General features: G+C 45.5%; 1 protein-coding gene across 2 annotated transcripts in view; it reads left to right on the top strand.

Annotated features, from left to right (window-relative positions):
* Nucleotides 1–17,573, top strand: part of NR1H4 (nuclear receptor subfamily 1 group H member 4) — a 126,911-nt gene that overhangs the window by 83,066 nt on the left and 26,272 nt on the right. For both annotated transcript variants that reach the window (XM_040344326.1, XM_040344327.1), the window contains 2 exons: nt 1,789–1,890; nt 14,657–14,750. In XM_040344326.1, coding sequence (XP_040200260.1) covers nt 1,789–1,890; nt 14,657–14,750 — 196 coding nt within the window. The remainder of the gene's footprint in view (nt 1–1,788; nt 1,891–14,656; nt 14,751–17,573) is intronic.

The following is a 17,573-nucleotide window of genomic DNA, read 5'->3' as shown; positions in this document are numbered from 1 at the left end:
AAGATGGAAATCACATACAGGATGTATACAAATTTTATTTATATAGCAGAAAGTCATTTGTAAACCGTGGCTGTTGTACAACATAAACTTTGCAAAAATTTCCTATCAACTTATTTTATATTAATTTTCATTTATTCTTATATTTCCTTTGGGACTCGCTCACTCCAGGTGCATTGAGCTGCATTAATAAGTGTTGATCATAGCAGGCTCAAAGCAAGGGCATATAGAAAACAATTACGGTACTTTCTAAACGCTCTGTTCAGTGTGGTGGAGTGTGTTGCATAATTAAGCAGCATGTCTGCATTTTTACCCAGTGAAACACACTGCAGTGCATTGCAACATGCAATGGTGCTTAGTGTTGAATGTAAGGCTTTTTTTTTTATAAATAAGTAAAGGACCTCAACCATGCCTCCCACTCTCCTCCAGATGAGGGGTGAGAGAGTGTGCCGTGGCAAATGGTGGGTGCGGCCTAATTATACTAAAAATGGAAGGGGTCTTAAAGGGGCAATAAATACCAGAAGTGTGCTACAAACAGAATGCAGAGTTCAGGGGTGCACTACTTACAGCGTGCAGAGCTCAGGAATGCACTTTGTACAGAGTGCAGGGTTAAGGAATGGGCTACATACAGCGTGCAACGTTCAAGAGTGTGCTACATACTGAGTGCAGGGTTCAGGAATGCACTACATACAGAGTGCAGAGTTCAGGAGTGGGCTACATACAGAGTGCAGGGTTCAGGAGTGGGATACATACAGAGTGTAGGGTTCAGGAACGCACAATGTACAGTGTAGGGAGTTGAGGAGTGTGCTACATACAGAGGGTTTAGGAGTGTGCAGTGTACAGAGTGCAGAGTTCAGGAGTACACTACATACAGTGTGCAGGGTTCAGGAGTGTGTAGTATACAGAGTGTAGCGCTCAGGAGTTTGTTATGTATATAGTGCAGGGTTCAGGAGTGTGCTATGTACAGAGTGATGAATTCAGGAGTGCAGAGTGTACAGAGTGCCTTGTTCAGGACTGTGCAGTGTACAGAGTGCAGAGTTCAGGAGTGTGCTATGTAGAGTGCAGGGTTCAAGCGTGTGCAGTGTACAAAGTTCAGAGTTTAGAAGTGTGTTACATACATAGTGCAGGGTTCGAGAGTGTGCAATGTGCAGGGTTCAGGAGTGTGCTACTTGGAAAGTGCAGAGTTCGGAAGTGTGCTATGTATAGGGTGCAAGGTTCAGGAGTGCACAGTGTGTAGTGTTCAGGAGTGTGCTGCATACAGAGTGTAGGGTTCGGGAGTGTGCTATGTACAGACTGCATGGTTCAGGAGTGTGCTGCTTAGAAAGTGCAGGGGTCAGGAGTGTACTATGTACAGGGAGCAAGGTGCAAGGGTGTTAAAAAGAAATATAAATAGATAAATAAAAAAACAACTAAAATATAATTATTTATTATGACGTAGTGACGCAAAAACACTACGAGCCGAGAAAAATTACATTCAATGCTTCCGAGCATGCGTCGACTTGATTCTGAGCATGCGTGTTTTTTTCTCAGTCGGAGTTCCACACAGACGATCGGAAATTTATTTTTTCCCCTTTACTGCATCTGTTATGTAGGTCCCTCACCAGAGCCACAAAGTTCCAAGCTCCCAGCACAAGAAGAAGATGCTATAGGATTTTATTGACAGATGCTCTAATGTCTTACCACTCTACCCTCAACAAAGAAAAAACAACTTGCTTGTAGTTACTCTGTATTAGCTAGAGATATTGTATATTACCAATGTCATACAGCTTATTTTCATTGTTGTTCATGTAGGTCAAAGCTGAACTTACACAAGACGAGATACAGCTGTTGCAGTATGTAATGGAATCATATAATAAGAATCGAATGCCGCAAGACTTGACTTCTAAATTGATAGTGAGTACAGTAAGGTTACAGTATTCTTTTTCATAGACTGTTTACTACTGGAATGGCCTAAGCAAGGCCTGTCTCTCGACATTATCGTGTGGGTAATAGACAAGATACTTAAGACATTTTCAAAATGATAAAGAATATTGGAAAGATTTGTGCCATTTCCTAGTAACAGTAAATATATATTAAAAGCTTTTTGTGTTGGTAAATTACTGTAAACCCCCAGAGGCTCTAAACATGCAGTACCAAGCAAAGGAGTCACAACATCTGGCCATCCTATGGCATCCGCAAATGTAAACCTTTCATTTTTGGAAAGATAGTGGGGTAGATTCAGGTAGTGGCGCGCAAAACTGCGGCGGCGTAACGTATGACATTTACGTTACGCAGCCGCAAGTTTTATGGGTAAGTGCTTGATTCACAAAGCACTTGCCTATAAAGTTGCGGCGGCGTAGCGTAAAAGGTGCCGGCGTAAGCGCGCGGAATTCAAATGATCCCGTAGGGGGCGTGGATCATTTAAATTAGGCGCGTTCCCGTGCCGAACGTACTGCGCATGCGCCGTCCCTAAATTTTCACGACGTGCATTGCGGTAATTGACGTCGCAAGGACGTCATTGGTATCGACGTGAACGCAAATGGCGTCCAGCGCCATTCACGGACGACTTACGCAAACAACGTAAAAATTTCAAATCGCAACGCGGGAACGACGTCCATACTTAACATTGGCTGCGCCTCCTAATAGCAGGAGCAGCCTTACGACGAAAACGACGTACGCAAACGATGTAAAAAACTACCGCCGGGCGCACGTACGTTCGTGAATCGGCGTAAGTATGTAATTTGCATACTCTACGCTGACATCTATGGGAGCGCCACCTAGCGGCCAGCGTCAGAATGCACCCTAAGATACGACGGCGTAAGAGACTTATGCCAGTCGTATCTTAGGCTAAAGTCGGCGTATCTAGCTTTCTGAATACAGAAAGAAGATACGCCGGCGCTACTTAGCAATTACGCGGCGTATCTATGGATACGCCGGCGTAATTGCTCTCTGAATCTGGCCCATTATGTCTGTCACGGCACCCAATCTTAGATATGGCCCTGGAAACCTATGATGATTGCAGACACTTCAACCCGCATTATAGCCAATCCTTCCTGTATTCTAGACTTAAATAAGTGTGATATTGCTTCATATCACAAAATGAGCCATAGCAATACAGTGTAGTCACGTTTACCACTTTAAAAATCCTAGGTTGGGAGGTAGGAGAATAAAAAAATAAAAATAAAAAAATGGATGTTTCTCTCATTACATACAATTGAATGATTACAGTAAATATTTACCCTGTATTCCCCAATTATTGTTAAAAGCAGAATGCAAAAAATAAAAGAAGTAAAATGGCGGTTAATTCCCCCATCCCCCCGTTACCCCTTAATTTCAATTAGAGAATTGCATTTTTCCAAATATAAATATCGAAGGTTCAAAAGTTTAGGAGGAATGAGTGTGATCAGTGAAGCATGGTGGAGGTTCCCTGCAAGTTTGGGGCAGCATTTCTGCAAACAGAGTTGGAGATTTGTTCAAGATCAATGGTGCCGTTGATGCTGAGAAATAAGCATATTTATCCATCAATGCCATACCATCATCATACTTGCCAACTGTCCCGTTTTTAAAGGGACAGTCCCGTCAAATAGGACCTAGTCCCAGCTAATTTAGCCTGCCGGGACTTGTCCCGGCTATTGGGGAAGGCAGGTGCGGCTTCTGGGTCTCAGCAGGGACCTGAGCCTGCGCTGTGTGTTCAGGATGCAAAGCTCCTTTCTGTCCCCTCCCCTCTCTCCAGTCTCGTGCTGTGCGGGTCCTTGTTATCTCTGACTCAGCCTCCCCCTCCAATCAGCAGCGCGGTGTTCTGTGAGACCTTGGAGGCGGAGCTCACTGTAGCTCCTGTCGGCTGGCCAGAGGAAGGGAGGAGGTGAGTGAGCTGAACTTTTCTGTGGGAAGTTTCCTAGGGTGGATAGTAGTAGTAGTACAAACTTTCAAGGAGATTTTTTCTTAGGAGAAGGATCGGGGGAGATAGTGAGTTTGAGTGTGGGGGAGGGGAGGGGGCGGGGGGAGGTCTGCAGCCCAAACACATTTTGACAGATCACTTCTAAGCATGAACAGTCTGTGCAAACATCATCCAATTCAATTGCTCAGACTAGATAATGTGGAGTCATTTATAGCCATTCATGTAACCTGTATATATATGTGGTGAGTTCACACTTCTCATTGTACATGTATACAGGTTCTGAGTCTGTGCAATCAGAAGTGTGAACTCACCACATACACACACAGGTTACATGAATGGCTATAAATGACTCCACATTATCTAGTCTGAGCAATTGGATTGGATGCAGAGTGCTATAAACTGGATTACATAGATCTGTACTTACATCTAGTACTGTTGTAGGATTCATTGTTTTAAATGTTTTTAGTGGATGAGTTTTTTTTTTATTATATCTGACCATTATCGCTATCTGACCACTTCTCAGTCCCCCTCTCCTGTACATACTGCCCCCAGGTTGCATCACCCCCAGATCACATCATACAGACATCACTCCGAGCTTCCTACCCCCCCCCCCCTGCTGAGGGACATCATTCCATGGTCACTTTCCTTCCCTTATCTTCCCAACATCACTTCCTGATTACCCCATAGACACCACAAGAAATCCCTCCCCATACTGCCACCGCCATACCCTCCAACCTCCTCTCCTGTACTAACTGTGCCCATCATACCCTCTGCACTCCTCCTCTCCTGTACACACTGCCCCCATCATACCCTCTGCACTCTTCCTCCTCCTCTCCTGTACATACTGCCCCAGCATACCCTCTGCACTCCTCCTCTCCTGTACACACTGCCCCATCATACCCTCTGCACTCCTCCTCTCCTGTACACACTGCCCCCATCATACCCTCTGCACTCCTCCTCTCCTGTACATACTGCCCCAGCATACCCTCTGCACTCCTCCTCCTCCTCTCCTGTACATACTGCCCCAGCATACCCTCTGCACTCCTCCTCCTCTCCTGTACATACTGCCCCATTATACTCTCTGCACTCCTCCTCTCCTGTACTAACTGTGCCCATCATACCCTCTGCACTCCTCCTCTCCTGTACATACTGCCCCAGCATACCCTCTGCACTCCTCCTCCTCTCCTGTACATACTGCCCCAGCATACCCTCTGCACTCCTCCTCTCCTGTACATACTGCCCCATCATACCCTCTGCACTCCTCCTCTCCTGTACATACTGCCCCAGCATACCCTCTGCACTCCTCCTCTCCTGTACATACTGCCCCAGCATACCCTCTGCACTCCTCCTCCTCTCCTGTACATACTGCCCCATCATACCCTCTGCACTCCTCCTCTCCTGTACTAACTGTGCCCATCATACCCTCTGCACTCCTCCTCTCCTGTACATACTGCCCCAGCATACCCTCTGCACTCCTCCTCCTCTCCTGTACATACTGCCCCAGCATACCCTCTGCACTCCTCCTCCTCTTCTGTACATACTGCCCCCATCATACCCTGTGCACTCCTCCTCCTCTCCTGTACATACTGCCCCAGCATACCCTCTGCACTCCTCCTCCTCCTCTCCTGTACATACTGCCCCATCATACCCTCTGCACTCCTCCTCTCCTGTACATACTGCCCCAGCATACCCTCTGCACTCCTCCTCCTCTCCTGTACATACTGCCCCAGCATACCCTCTGCACTCCTCCTCCTCTTCTGTACATACTGCCCCCATCATACCCTCTGCACTCCTCCTCCTCTCCTGTACATACTGCCCCCATCATACCCTCTGCACTCCTCCTCTCCTGTACATAGTGCCCCCAGCATACCCTCTGCACTCCTCCTCCTCTCCTGTACATACTGCCCCAGCATACCCTCTGCACTCCTCCTCCTCCTCTCCTGTACATACTGCCCCAGCATACCCTCTGCACTCCTCCTCCTCTCCTGTACACACTGCCCCCATCATACCCTCTGCACTCCTCCTCCTCTCCTGTACATACTGCCCCCATCATACCCTCTGCACTCCTCCTCCTCTCCTGTACATACTGCCCCAGCATACCCTCTGCACTCCTCCTCCTCCTCTCCTGTACATACTGCCCCCATCATACCCTCTGCACTCCTCCTCTCCTGTACATACTGCGGAGTGGGTGGAGCTTCGGGGAAGTGAGTGTGGTAATTAATTAATAGCTGTGCTGCAAAGTGTCCCTGGAATTTTTTTTCAAATGTTGGCAACTATGCATCATGGAGGCGTGTGATTGGCCCCACATTTATTCTGTGGCAGGACAACAACCTTAAAGGAGTTGTAAAGGTTTGTCTTTTATTTTCTAAATTGGTTCCTTTAACCACTTGAGATCCGCGCTATAGACGAAAGACGTCCACAGAGCGGCTCTCAAGTGCCGGGTGGACATCCCTGGACGTCCTGTTTACATTCCCCCTGCACGCCGCTGGGGGCGCGCAGTGGGGAAACACTGTGCCCGGCGCATCGCTGGGAAGCCGATGCGTGTGCCTGGCCGCCACGATGTCCGCCAGGTACCAGCGATTGGCGGTGAAAGCAGGGACGTGGAGCTCTGTGTGTAAACACAGAGCTCCACGTTCTGTCAGGGAGAGAGGAGACCGATCTGTGTCCCTTTACATAGGGACACAGCATCGGTCACCTCCCCCAGTCAGTCCCCTCCCCCCACACAGTTAGAACACACCCAGGATACACATTTAACCCCTTCCTCCTCACCCCCTAGTGTTAACCCCTTCACTGCCAGTCACATTTATACAGTAATTAGTGCATTTTTATAGCACTGATCGCTGTATAAATGTGAATGGTCCCAAAATTGTGTGAAAAAAAAGTGTCCGATACGTCCGATAATATCAAAGGCCTGACAAAAAAAATCGCAGATCGCCGCCATTACTAGTAAAAAAAAAAAAAAATCATAAATCTATCCCCTATTTTGTAGGCGCTATGGGCCATATTCTGATACATTTCAGGCGGCGGAACGTATGTACTTTACGTTACGCCGCCGCAAGTTTAAGTGGCAAGTGCCGGATTCCCAAACCACTTACCTGTGAACTTGCGGCGGCATCGCGTAAAGTCCACCCGTGTAAGCCATCCTAATTCAAATGATCCAGGCAGGGGGCGTGGATCATTTAAATTAGGCGCGCTCCCGCGCCGATCGTAATGCGCATGCTCCGTCGGGTAAATTACCCGACTTGCATTGCGCTAAATGACGTCTCACGGACGTCATTTGTTTTGACTGTAACGTAAATGGCGTCCAGCGCCATTCACGGACGACTTACGTAAACGACGTTCAATTTTGAAATTTCGACGCGGGATCGACGGCCATACTTAACATTGAGTACGCCACCTAGGGGGCATCTTTATCTTTACGCCGCGTATCGCTTACGGAAACGACGTTAAAACACTACGGCGGGCAAGCGTACGTTCGAGAATCGGCGTGAGTAGTCATTTGCATATTCTACGCTGACCGCCACCTAGCGGTCAGCGTAAATATTGCAGCCTAAGATACAACGGCGCAGGCTGGTGTATCTTAGGCATGTTTAAGTGTATCTCAGTTTGAGAATACACTTAAACATAGGAAAGGGACTTACGTAGGCGTATCTGTTGATACGCCTACGTAACTTGTTTAAGAATATGGCCCTATAACTTTTGCACAAACCAATCAATATACGCTTATTGCGATTTTTTTTTAACAAAAATATGTAGAACAATATGTATTGGCCTAAACCAAGGGAAATTATTATTTTTTTGTTTAAATTGGGATATTATTATAACAAAAAGTAAAAAATATTGTGTTTTTTTTTCAAAATGTTTCTGTCTTTTTTTGTTTATAGCGCAAAAAATAAAAATCGCAGAGATGATCAAATACCACCAAAAGAAAGCTCTATGTGTGGGAAAAAAAATTATAAAAATATAATTTGGGTACAGTGTTGTATGTCCGCGCAATTGTCATTCAAAATGCGTCAGCGCTGAAAGCTGAAAATTGGTCTGGGCACGAAGGGGGTTTAAGTGCCCAGTAATGAAGTGGTTAAGCTAGTGCATTGTTGGTTCACTTACCTTTTCCTTCAATTTCCCTTCTGAATGTTTTTTTTTCTTTGTTTGAATTTCTCACTTCCTGTTTATCCTCAGTAAGCTTTCCACCATCATCCGAGTGGTGGAAAGTCATTTAGAACAGCTTTCTGAACACCTTACTGAGGAGGAACAGGAAGTGAGAAATTCAGACAAAGAAAAAAAAACATTTAGAAGGGAAATTGAAGGAAAAGGTAAGTGAACCAACAATGCACTAGCTTAAAGAAACCTATTTAGAAAATAAAAAACAACCTTTACAACCCCTTTAAACATGCAGCCAATGTCATAAGAAATATATTCAGTGTAAAGAAGAACAAGGCGTTCTGGAAGTTATGATTCGGTCCCCACAAAGCCCTGATCCCAACATCATGGAGTTTGTCTGGGATTACCTGAAGAGAGAAAAAGATTTGAGGCAGCCTACATCCACAGAAGATCTGTGGTTAGTTCTCCAAGATGTTTGGAGCAACCTACCTGCTGAGTTCCTTTAAAAACTGTGTAAGTGTACCTAGTAGAATTGATGCTGTTTTGAAGGCAAAGGGTGGTCACACTTCTCTTCTGTTCATTTACTGTCCATTTTGTTGGCGTGAAACCTGTAAGAGAGGGGCAGTTCCCGAGTTGCAGGCTGTATGTCAATGGCTGAATAAGATATTATCAAGAAGTGATGTCATTGCTGTGCAGCCTCAAATTTATTTCAGTATTTTAAAGTGTAGCACCCTCTAGGTAGGTGCTGGAATAGGATTGTTGTTCTAGGTAGGTCAATTTAGGCAGGCCTGGCTGTTTGTTTTGGTTTGTGTGGGCTGGGAGTGGCTCAGGGTTAGCAGCTGACTCACAGGCAGCATCACTGAGACCTCCATCTTTCTTCTAGAGGATTTTAGAAGGAGAGAAAAGGTGGAGCTGCCTGGCATTTTCTAAGGAGCCCAGACCAATCCCCAACCTGGATTGGCAGGAGGCAGGCCTCCTTGAATACCTAGAGTCAGCCCAGCTGGGGAGGAGTTGTTCAGAGCTTGAAGATGGAGTGCTAGGCTGTCAGGGCCCTTGAGGGAGCTCCCCAGTCTTTGGGGGGGGGGGTGACCTTGGGCCTGGGCTCGGGTGCAGAACGGAGCCCTTCAAGAAAGTGTGGAGGTTCTGGACAGGAGGCACAAGAGAGGATAGCAGGAGCTAGCATTGCCGGTCGAGTCTTCAAGAAGAGGACCAACTGGTCGCAGCCAGGAGGGCTGGTGAGTGACATGTACAGTCAGGAGGACTGGGGAGGCACGCCTAAGAGGACTTGGAGCATGCAGTCTGGGATGGGTGCAGAGATAGTGGAAAGGACTGTGGTATCATGGGCAGTGGAGTCGGGCAGCTGCAGCCAGCAGGGCTGTTAGGGCCTGAAGAGGGCTGACTAGGAGCAGTAGTCCGTCTGTAGGACAGATAGCACTAGAGACTTTCTATTCTTTTGCTACACTATAGGGGCCCGCGGTCCTTGCCTGCAAAGGGCAGTTGCTGAGGCTTGGCCGAGCCAGTGTCAGGCCTAACTTTAAATATGCTAGCTGCTCCTGGGAGTTAAGCGATGTGCATGAGGAAGCAAGAGGAATAGTCTGCAAGCAAGAAAAGTGCTGGAGGAGACTGAAGTAGTGATGTGTACAGGGAGTGTACATACTTCGTCCCAATTGGTGGATCTACAATTCATCAACTGATTGATCTACAATTCACCAATTGATTGATCTACATTTCACTGGGCATCCCATATTTACCTCACCCCATCCAAGTTAAATTCCCTCAATAAAACAAGCATATGGGCTGTTCATTGTCTTAGAGTGAATGAGAATTAAATGCCAGGCTGGGTAGGGTGGACCACAACACTACGGAGGCACAGATACATTTGGGGTCTCGTTTCGGGACCACCTGGTCACGGGAAACCTGCCAGACGCTGCCCCTAGCAACCAAAGTTGATCGAGCCGGGGGACTGTGCTTTGTTCCACCATTGTTGAGGAGTCGAACCCAACTGAAGGACTTGTGTGCTCTGCCTGCTATTCAGTACTGAAGTGATAAGTGCTGTTGCCCATAGCAACCAGCGGGAGCCGTTGCCAATTATTGCTACCTGCTTACCCTGTTGCCCCAACCGCTGCTGGGATGGACACTTTTGCCAATCCTGCAACACAGGAACGGTTCATCATGTGCTGTCACCTGTGGCAACCACGCCGGGTAACTGCACCCATGGATTACAAATGCATCCAGCGTTCTGCTATTACTGGATGCCTAACCTTGGATTACAAATATGTCCAGCATTCTGCTAATGATGGACATTATTAACTTATGCTTCAAACTCCTGCTTTAAACAGTGAAGTGTGCCTGGAAGTGTCTACTGTTGCCCGGGGTGATCAGGGTCAGCCTGCGGGTGCCTTCAGGTGGGACTGTGCTACAAGTGTTCCCTTCAGTGAGACATTGGCTACAAACTTTATTTTTACTACCAGAAAATTCAGCAGTCATCAGTTCCCAGTTGCTCGGGCACAGTCCATGCCTGGACAAGTCCTGCTAGAATCAGCATGCCTGCTAACTTCAGTTTTTCTAAGAAGGGGTTACAGCAGCACACCAAGGGAGAGGCCTGCCGCCTACCTATCAGTTTCACAGATGTCAGCCTGTGTGAAAGAAAGGGGACGGTGCCACACCCTAGAGGAGACCCAGCATTCCCTGCTAGCAGACACGACGAGGCAGAGGAGCAAGATGGCTGTGGGTGGACATGTGTACCCAGCGCTAAAAGGGTTGCCTGAGCTGCAGGAGCGGACACTGGTGGACACTGTTATCTGGTTGGAGCATCGCAGGAGATTTTCCCTCGGGATGGTGGAGGGAATGGAGCGACTGTGCCTGCTGTGTCCAGAGTGCTGGATACCGATCGCGGTGGTCAGTGCATAGATCTGGTGTGGCCATTGCGGCAAACCGCTTACCCGGCTTGCATCCAGAAAGCAGGAGCCACGGTACTACAACCTGGACCTGCACTCAGGACTGTGTCGCGTGCAGCCACGGAAGTTCCAGAAGACCGGAGAGGGCCTGAAATCATCCCTGAAAGGCGTAACGGAGTCGGAGCCTGGTGACTTCCCTGCGAAAATCTGTGAAATGAGGGAAGAGGAGTCTGCTGTGGCCTGCGACCTGGTCGGGAACCTGGCGACTGTAAGTACAGCCCTACAGGAGCCAGGAGTTCCTGAAATGCTGGTTGGCTCTTTGCCTATTGCTAGCCCTTTCTGGAAGGAGCCAGTGCTGAGACATGGGCCCGCTTTCAGGACATTTGACGTGAATGGCGACTGGGGAGAGCAATTTATCGAGATCCGGTGCTTATCGTGAAGGCAGGACAGTCTACGAAGAGCCTCTCAGTCTCCATTCAGGAATGGGGAGGTACGAGGAGACTACCTGACCCTCATTTTTATGTGTGAGGAGACTGTAAGGGACTATAGCTGCATAAAGATGTTACACATGGACTGCTGGAGGGTAGCAGAATGTGCCTTTCTCCTGACTTTGCCAGATCAGACCAGCCTGCCACCATGTGTGCCCAATGGATGAACCTTTTCTATTGCAAGGACACGTGGGTGAGGTTTGTTCCTCTGGACAGAACAAACTCTTTAAGGAGCCTGTTTGTCCCTCTGGACAGAACAAACAGAAAAAATGTGTGCGCTGAATTTAATTTTGATATTTCTGTCGACAGGATGCAAACCCCCTCCTGACAGAAACTGTGTACAGTGTATAGATGGGTTTGAGTGTAGGATGATGTTATATTTCCTGAATTCTCTTAGGATCCCCTGAGATAGGATGGCTGTCCATCCCCTCCAGCTGGAGTCAAGATTTCCTGTGGGTAGTGTATCTTTCTTGAGGGAAAGCGGCTCTGGCCCAGATGTGTATATTGTGTGCAGTTAATTATTAGCTACAGAGACCTGTAGTTAGGTCTATGTTATTTGTACAGGTGTAAATACGTACCAGAAATGTGAGATATATATATATATATATATATATATATATATATATTTTTTGTATGTCATTTATTTGTACATATCCCTTGTCCAAGTTATCTCCCTTTTCCCCTTCCAACTTATCTTATGGGATGTCCTTTCTCCTGGGCCCAGGAGCCATTTTTATTTTTTTCTGATTGACCTGGGGAGGTTAGTGTAGCACCCTCTACTTAGGCTCCTAAACACAGTTGATTGATAATAAATAGCTTCAGCCAAACACTAACCATGAGTGAGAAAGAAACGTTTTATCATTCATATTCTCTGAAAAATGGACAGGAAATCATAAATTCTGCCAGGGTATATAAACTTATGAGCACAACTGTACATTTTTACGCTGGCTTTTCTTGGTACTGAGATTAAGTGGTCACTATAACAACATATAAACAATACGTTTAGCAGTGTAAGATAACTAACATACCACTGATAACAGTCTGCATACTTACATAATCCTTTGATAACCTACTGTTATGGCTGAACCTGGGACATTCTGACTTCCAGGTAGAGTAGGAGATTGGAGCTTGTTGCTATCTTCTGAACCCCCCCCCCCCAAACTAAACCTTTATCCCTAGTTTTGGATAGAGAATGGTATGGTTAAAACACCTTTCAGATTTTTATTGCTTTCTGTGTCCCAAAGGAGAGATTTCGTCTCACTTTCCATCTTGATTTAAGCCATAAATTACCAATTTTGACCACATTTTGAGATACTGCGCGGAGTTGATTTACTAAAGGCAAAAAGGCTGTTCATTAATCAAGGGGTGAAATTATACTTTTTCAAGGGAATTTGTTTTATAGCTTAGAAAATGTGGCAAAATCTCACTTTGCAGAGAATATCCAATCACATGCAAGGAAAAAAAATATATATATTGTAAGAGGTTAGCTCGGTAGCGGGGTGTGTGACCTCCTGAGTGGGTTCACTACACAGAGAGGCAGCCGTGGGTGGTTGAAAAACAAGGGTTATGGTTTATTCTTCCATATTGCTGGAAACAATTGCAAGCATCAAAACAGCATAAACAAAAATAAAACATAAAATTAACCCTGGCCACTTGGGCCGTCTACCTTCACAACACAGGAACCTACCTATGGAGTCTGGCACAGCCTACTGCTGGGCAGACACTGCTGGTCTTCCAGCAGAAAACAATAGTCTTTTTGATTTTCTTATCACACAGCAAAGATATGAACAACCACTTCACCTTCAGGCTGGGTTCACACTACTACACTACTTTCATCCTACTTTGCTCTGTGTTCAATGTTTCCCTATGAGAGAGTCTTGTAGCGTCCTACACAAGTCGGTCCGACTTTGAAAATTCTCCCTGTACTACTTTTGGTCCTACATTGATCCTACTTCAGGCCCATTGAATATCATTGAAGTCGGACCAAAGTAGTATCCTGTTCATGAAAGTAGGATGGATGTAGGACCAAGGTAGGATAAATGTAGGACCAATGTAGCAGAGCAAAGTAGGATCAAAGTAGTGTAGTAGTGTGAACCCAGCCTTAGAAGTCTTCCTCAGCTCACTGCTCTCCTTAAGGCTGGGTTCACACTACTACACTACTTTCATCCTACTTTGCTCTGTGTTCAATGTTTCCCTATGAGAGCGTCTTGTAGCGTCCTACACAAGTTGGTCCGACTTTGAAAAAGCTCCCTGTACTACTTTTGGTCCTACATTGATCCTACTTCAGGCCCATTGAATATCATTAAAGTCGGACCAAAGTAGTATCCTGTTCATGAAAGTAGGATGGATGTAGGACCAATGTAGGATCAATGTAGGACCAATGTAGCAGAGCAAAGTAGGATGAAAGTAGTGTGAACCCAGCCTAACTCAACAAGTCTCAGGATGCAGCATTGAGTAGTAATCCTCTGGACAATTTATAGAGGCGTTAATTTCCTCATTCTGAACAGCTGAAGCTATCCAACGTCCTTAAAACTTTCTGGCTACCTCTGCAGCCGACACCTGATAGTAATTGGTGAATTTTCTAAACAAGGCAGAAATGTATCTCCCGTCTGTGACAACACCCCCAGATTTACCTGGCTTCCTGTCACAATATATATATATTGCTTTCACATGATTGGATGATGGAAGTCAAGCTTCATCTTATTCACTAAGCTCTGGAAAAATTCACTATTTAACGTTTAGTAAATCAACCCCAGAGTCTCTTTTGCAATAAAAGCCTAGCTGTCAGAAATGTTTCTTATAAATAATCCCTATGTGTTATTGAATGGTAATACACCATATTATTAATGTTCACATTCAACATATTATTAGTGCTCACGATGTAGATATTTTCTTTGGAACAAATCTCTGTTGTCAACTCATGCACTTTTTAAGGCAAGTTACAACATTTCTTGGAGGTCACAAAGATAATGATCAAAGATAGATCTATAAAACAGATGCATATCAGACTTGGTGTACACAGGGCAGGGACACTATAAATGTCTTTTCCAAGTACGGCATGTATGGCAGTCGGTGATAAGATCTGCAATCTCATTGTGATCTGAAGATAAACACATCTTCAAGAATTTCATTTTCAAGGTTTCTTAATATAATGAGGTTTGCAGAGAGGGAAGGGAAAATGTTGGAGTTACAGTCAAACTTATAAGAATATGATATAAATGTTATGTTACTTACTGTTAACATAAAATGGGGATTTTTTTCTGTGTATGTATCATATAAATTATTTTTTCACACAGGAAAACTTGAGCACAGATGACAACTTTATTTTCCTGACAACTATGGCTACAAGTCATGTTCAGATTTTAGTGGAATTTACAAAGAAAATTCCAGGTATTTATATTTATTAACATCCATCTATAAAAAAATGTCCTCATCCCTGGTAAAAAGTGAACACATTTGTGCCTATAATCTATGATTGAGATGTTATATCTGGATATACCCTGAATAGCTTTCATAAGAAATTATACATGACCAACTGACAAGAGGCTTAAAGTGGTTGTAAAGTTTTTTTTTTACCTTTGTGCATTCTTTGCCCCTAGACCCCCCCCCCCTCCTACTTACCTTAGCCCCCTCTCGATCCAACGATGTCCAAGAGAGCCTTGCTTCTCTGGGGACTCACACTCCTGATTGGCTCCCGCTGCTGTCAATCACAGCCAGTGAGCCAATCAGGCGATGGAGGGGGCGGGCCCGAACGTGACTCCGTGTATGAATGGGAACACAGAGCTGTGGGTTGGCAGCGTGCCAGCTTGGGCGCCTCATGCGCAAGCTGCTTGCTGTGGGTGCCCCCGGCAGGAGGAAGGGGCCAGGAGTGCTGGCGAGGGACCTGAAAAGGAGAAGAGGAGGAACAGGGTTGATCTGTGCAAAACCACTGCACAGAGCAGGTAAGTATAACATGTTAGTTATTTAAACATAAACACTTGAAAATGATCCCTTTCAGTGGGGCTACGCCCACACTGCAAGGGTTATTTTCATGCTTAGTCCAGTGGGAGTAAAAACCCTTTACTTACCTGAACCTCCACTCATCTGGCAGACAGCTCTCCCCCACACTCCAATGGTGGGCTATCCCACTGAGTCATCACATCCATTGCAGAACTATAGATATCGCACAGGTTTTGATGACGTCAGAGCCTCCCTTATTTGATTCCCTTTGGTTTGTTAAAAGTAGCATTACAAGAGCTTTGTTATATCTGTTCAATAAATGCAAAAATACTTGTTGATTCTGCCAGAAATTCTGTGAGCTGGTAACTTTCTGTGCCTGTATTGCACTCGTAAGTTACATTGTTCCGATCTATAGGACTATAGAACTCCCCCAACCTTTATGTTCCTTACATGTTACCTGTTACAGCCGTATTCAGGGAGTAACATGTTGCTGATGCAACAGCACCCGCACTCCCCCCCCCCCCCCCGAACCCCCGTTGTGACCTTGGGCTGGGGATCATCTCTCTACACCCGCTGTCTTTATTTTAGAAAAGAAGCCGCCACGCGGGGGCTCTGCCCACACAGCTGCGTCATTCAATAACCTCCCTGGTGGCAATCCTGAGTCTGGCTCAGGGTGGAATTCCAGTACCATTAGCGGTATCCCTAAACCAGATTCGGGATTGCATCGCAGTATCCAGGCATGGTTAATTACCTTGTCCCCTGGATCCTGCGATGTCTCCCTGCTGTGTGAGCGAGCTGTGTACTCCTCCGCTCGATTCACAGTGCCCGAGTGCCGCCGAGCTCTGTTCCCTGCAAAAGTTCCGACGCACGGGGGTGAAGATCGGCGCCGAATTCAAAAAAGTAAAAACACAATACACATACAGTATACTGTAATCTTAGAGATTACAGTACTGTAAAAAAAAATTACACACCCCCTTTGTCCCTAGTGGTCTGTCCAGTGCCCTGCATGCAGTTTTATATTATAAATACAATTCTTTCTGCCTGGAAACTGGAGATTGTCCATAGCAACCAAAAAGTGTCCGTTTATGTCAAAAGTGGTTTTAGACCACCTAGAAAACAGCGATAATAAATTAGAATCACTTGCAGAATTGAGCGATAGCGATTTGTGGGGAAATTCATCATCAAACACTGAAAGTAATGACAGCGACAATTCTGCAACTGAGCAAATTTCAGTGTTTTTGATTTGATTACATTATTGATTCATTTTTATTATTATTATATTATAATAAATAACTGTAAATAATTATAACATAATATTATAATTTATGATTTTGTGTTTCAAACTTTATCATACCCGGGATGTCTACTAGACTCTTGTTTGGACAGATTTAAGTGAGTTATTCCTAAGAATTGCAGGCCTACAATATTTAAAACGCCAAATTTCCATGCAAAATAATTGTACCGCTTTCAGCACCTAAAATCTGACATAATCATACCGCAAGGGAGGTTAACAGAGTTCTGTGAATGAGGGAGCTACAACTATCATCAGATACTGAGGCTTCTCGATGAACAATCAGGGCACTGTTGAGCATTCTAGGTAGTTCAAATTCCCGCGTCGTATCTTTGTTTTGAATCCTCAAAACAAGATACAACGCCATCTCGGCTAGATCCGACAGGCGTACGTCTTCGTACACCGTCGGATCTAAGATGCAATTTTTCGGCGGCCGCTAGGTTGTGTTCCCGTCGTAATCCGCGTCGAGTATGCAAATGAGCTATTTACGGCGATCCACGAACGTACGTCGGCCCGTCGCTTTTCTGCATGCGCAGTTCCAAAAAAACATCGTTTACGTCGGGTCACAACGTATTAACAGAAAACACGCCCCCATTAGATCCATTTGAATTCAGCGCCCTTACGCCGCAAGAGATACACTACGCTTCCGTAAACTTACGGCGCAAATTCGTTGAGGATTCAAACAAAAGTAAAGTAAGTTACAGCGGCGTAGCGTATCTTACATACGCTGCGCCCGGCGCAGATGTATGTGGATCTGCCCCACAGTCTGTAAGAGCCTGAGATTTCACCTGCGATCTGCTGTGCAATGCAATGGGTGAAATGCTTTACAGGGCCCTAATAAACAAAATCCCTCCACATTTTTTTACCTGCATTTATTATTTTTTACAAAGGTGAACTTATCTGTTAAGAAGAGAAGAGGGGAAGGTTTTTACTAGTACCTATGGTGATCACACTGCTTTTCCATAGATCTGATGCGTAAGCAT

Source organism: Rana temporaria, chromosome 3, assembly GCF_905171775.1.
Source record: "Rana temporaria chromosome 3, aRanTem1.1, whole genome shotgun sequence".
NCBI lineage: Eukaryota > Metazoa > Chordata > Amphibia > Anura > Ranidae > Rana > Rana temporaria.
Note: the sequence above shows the minus strand (reverse complement) of the source record. Positions and strands in the feature narration are given on the sequence as shown.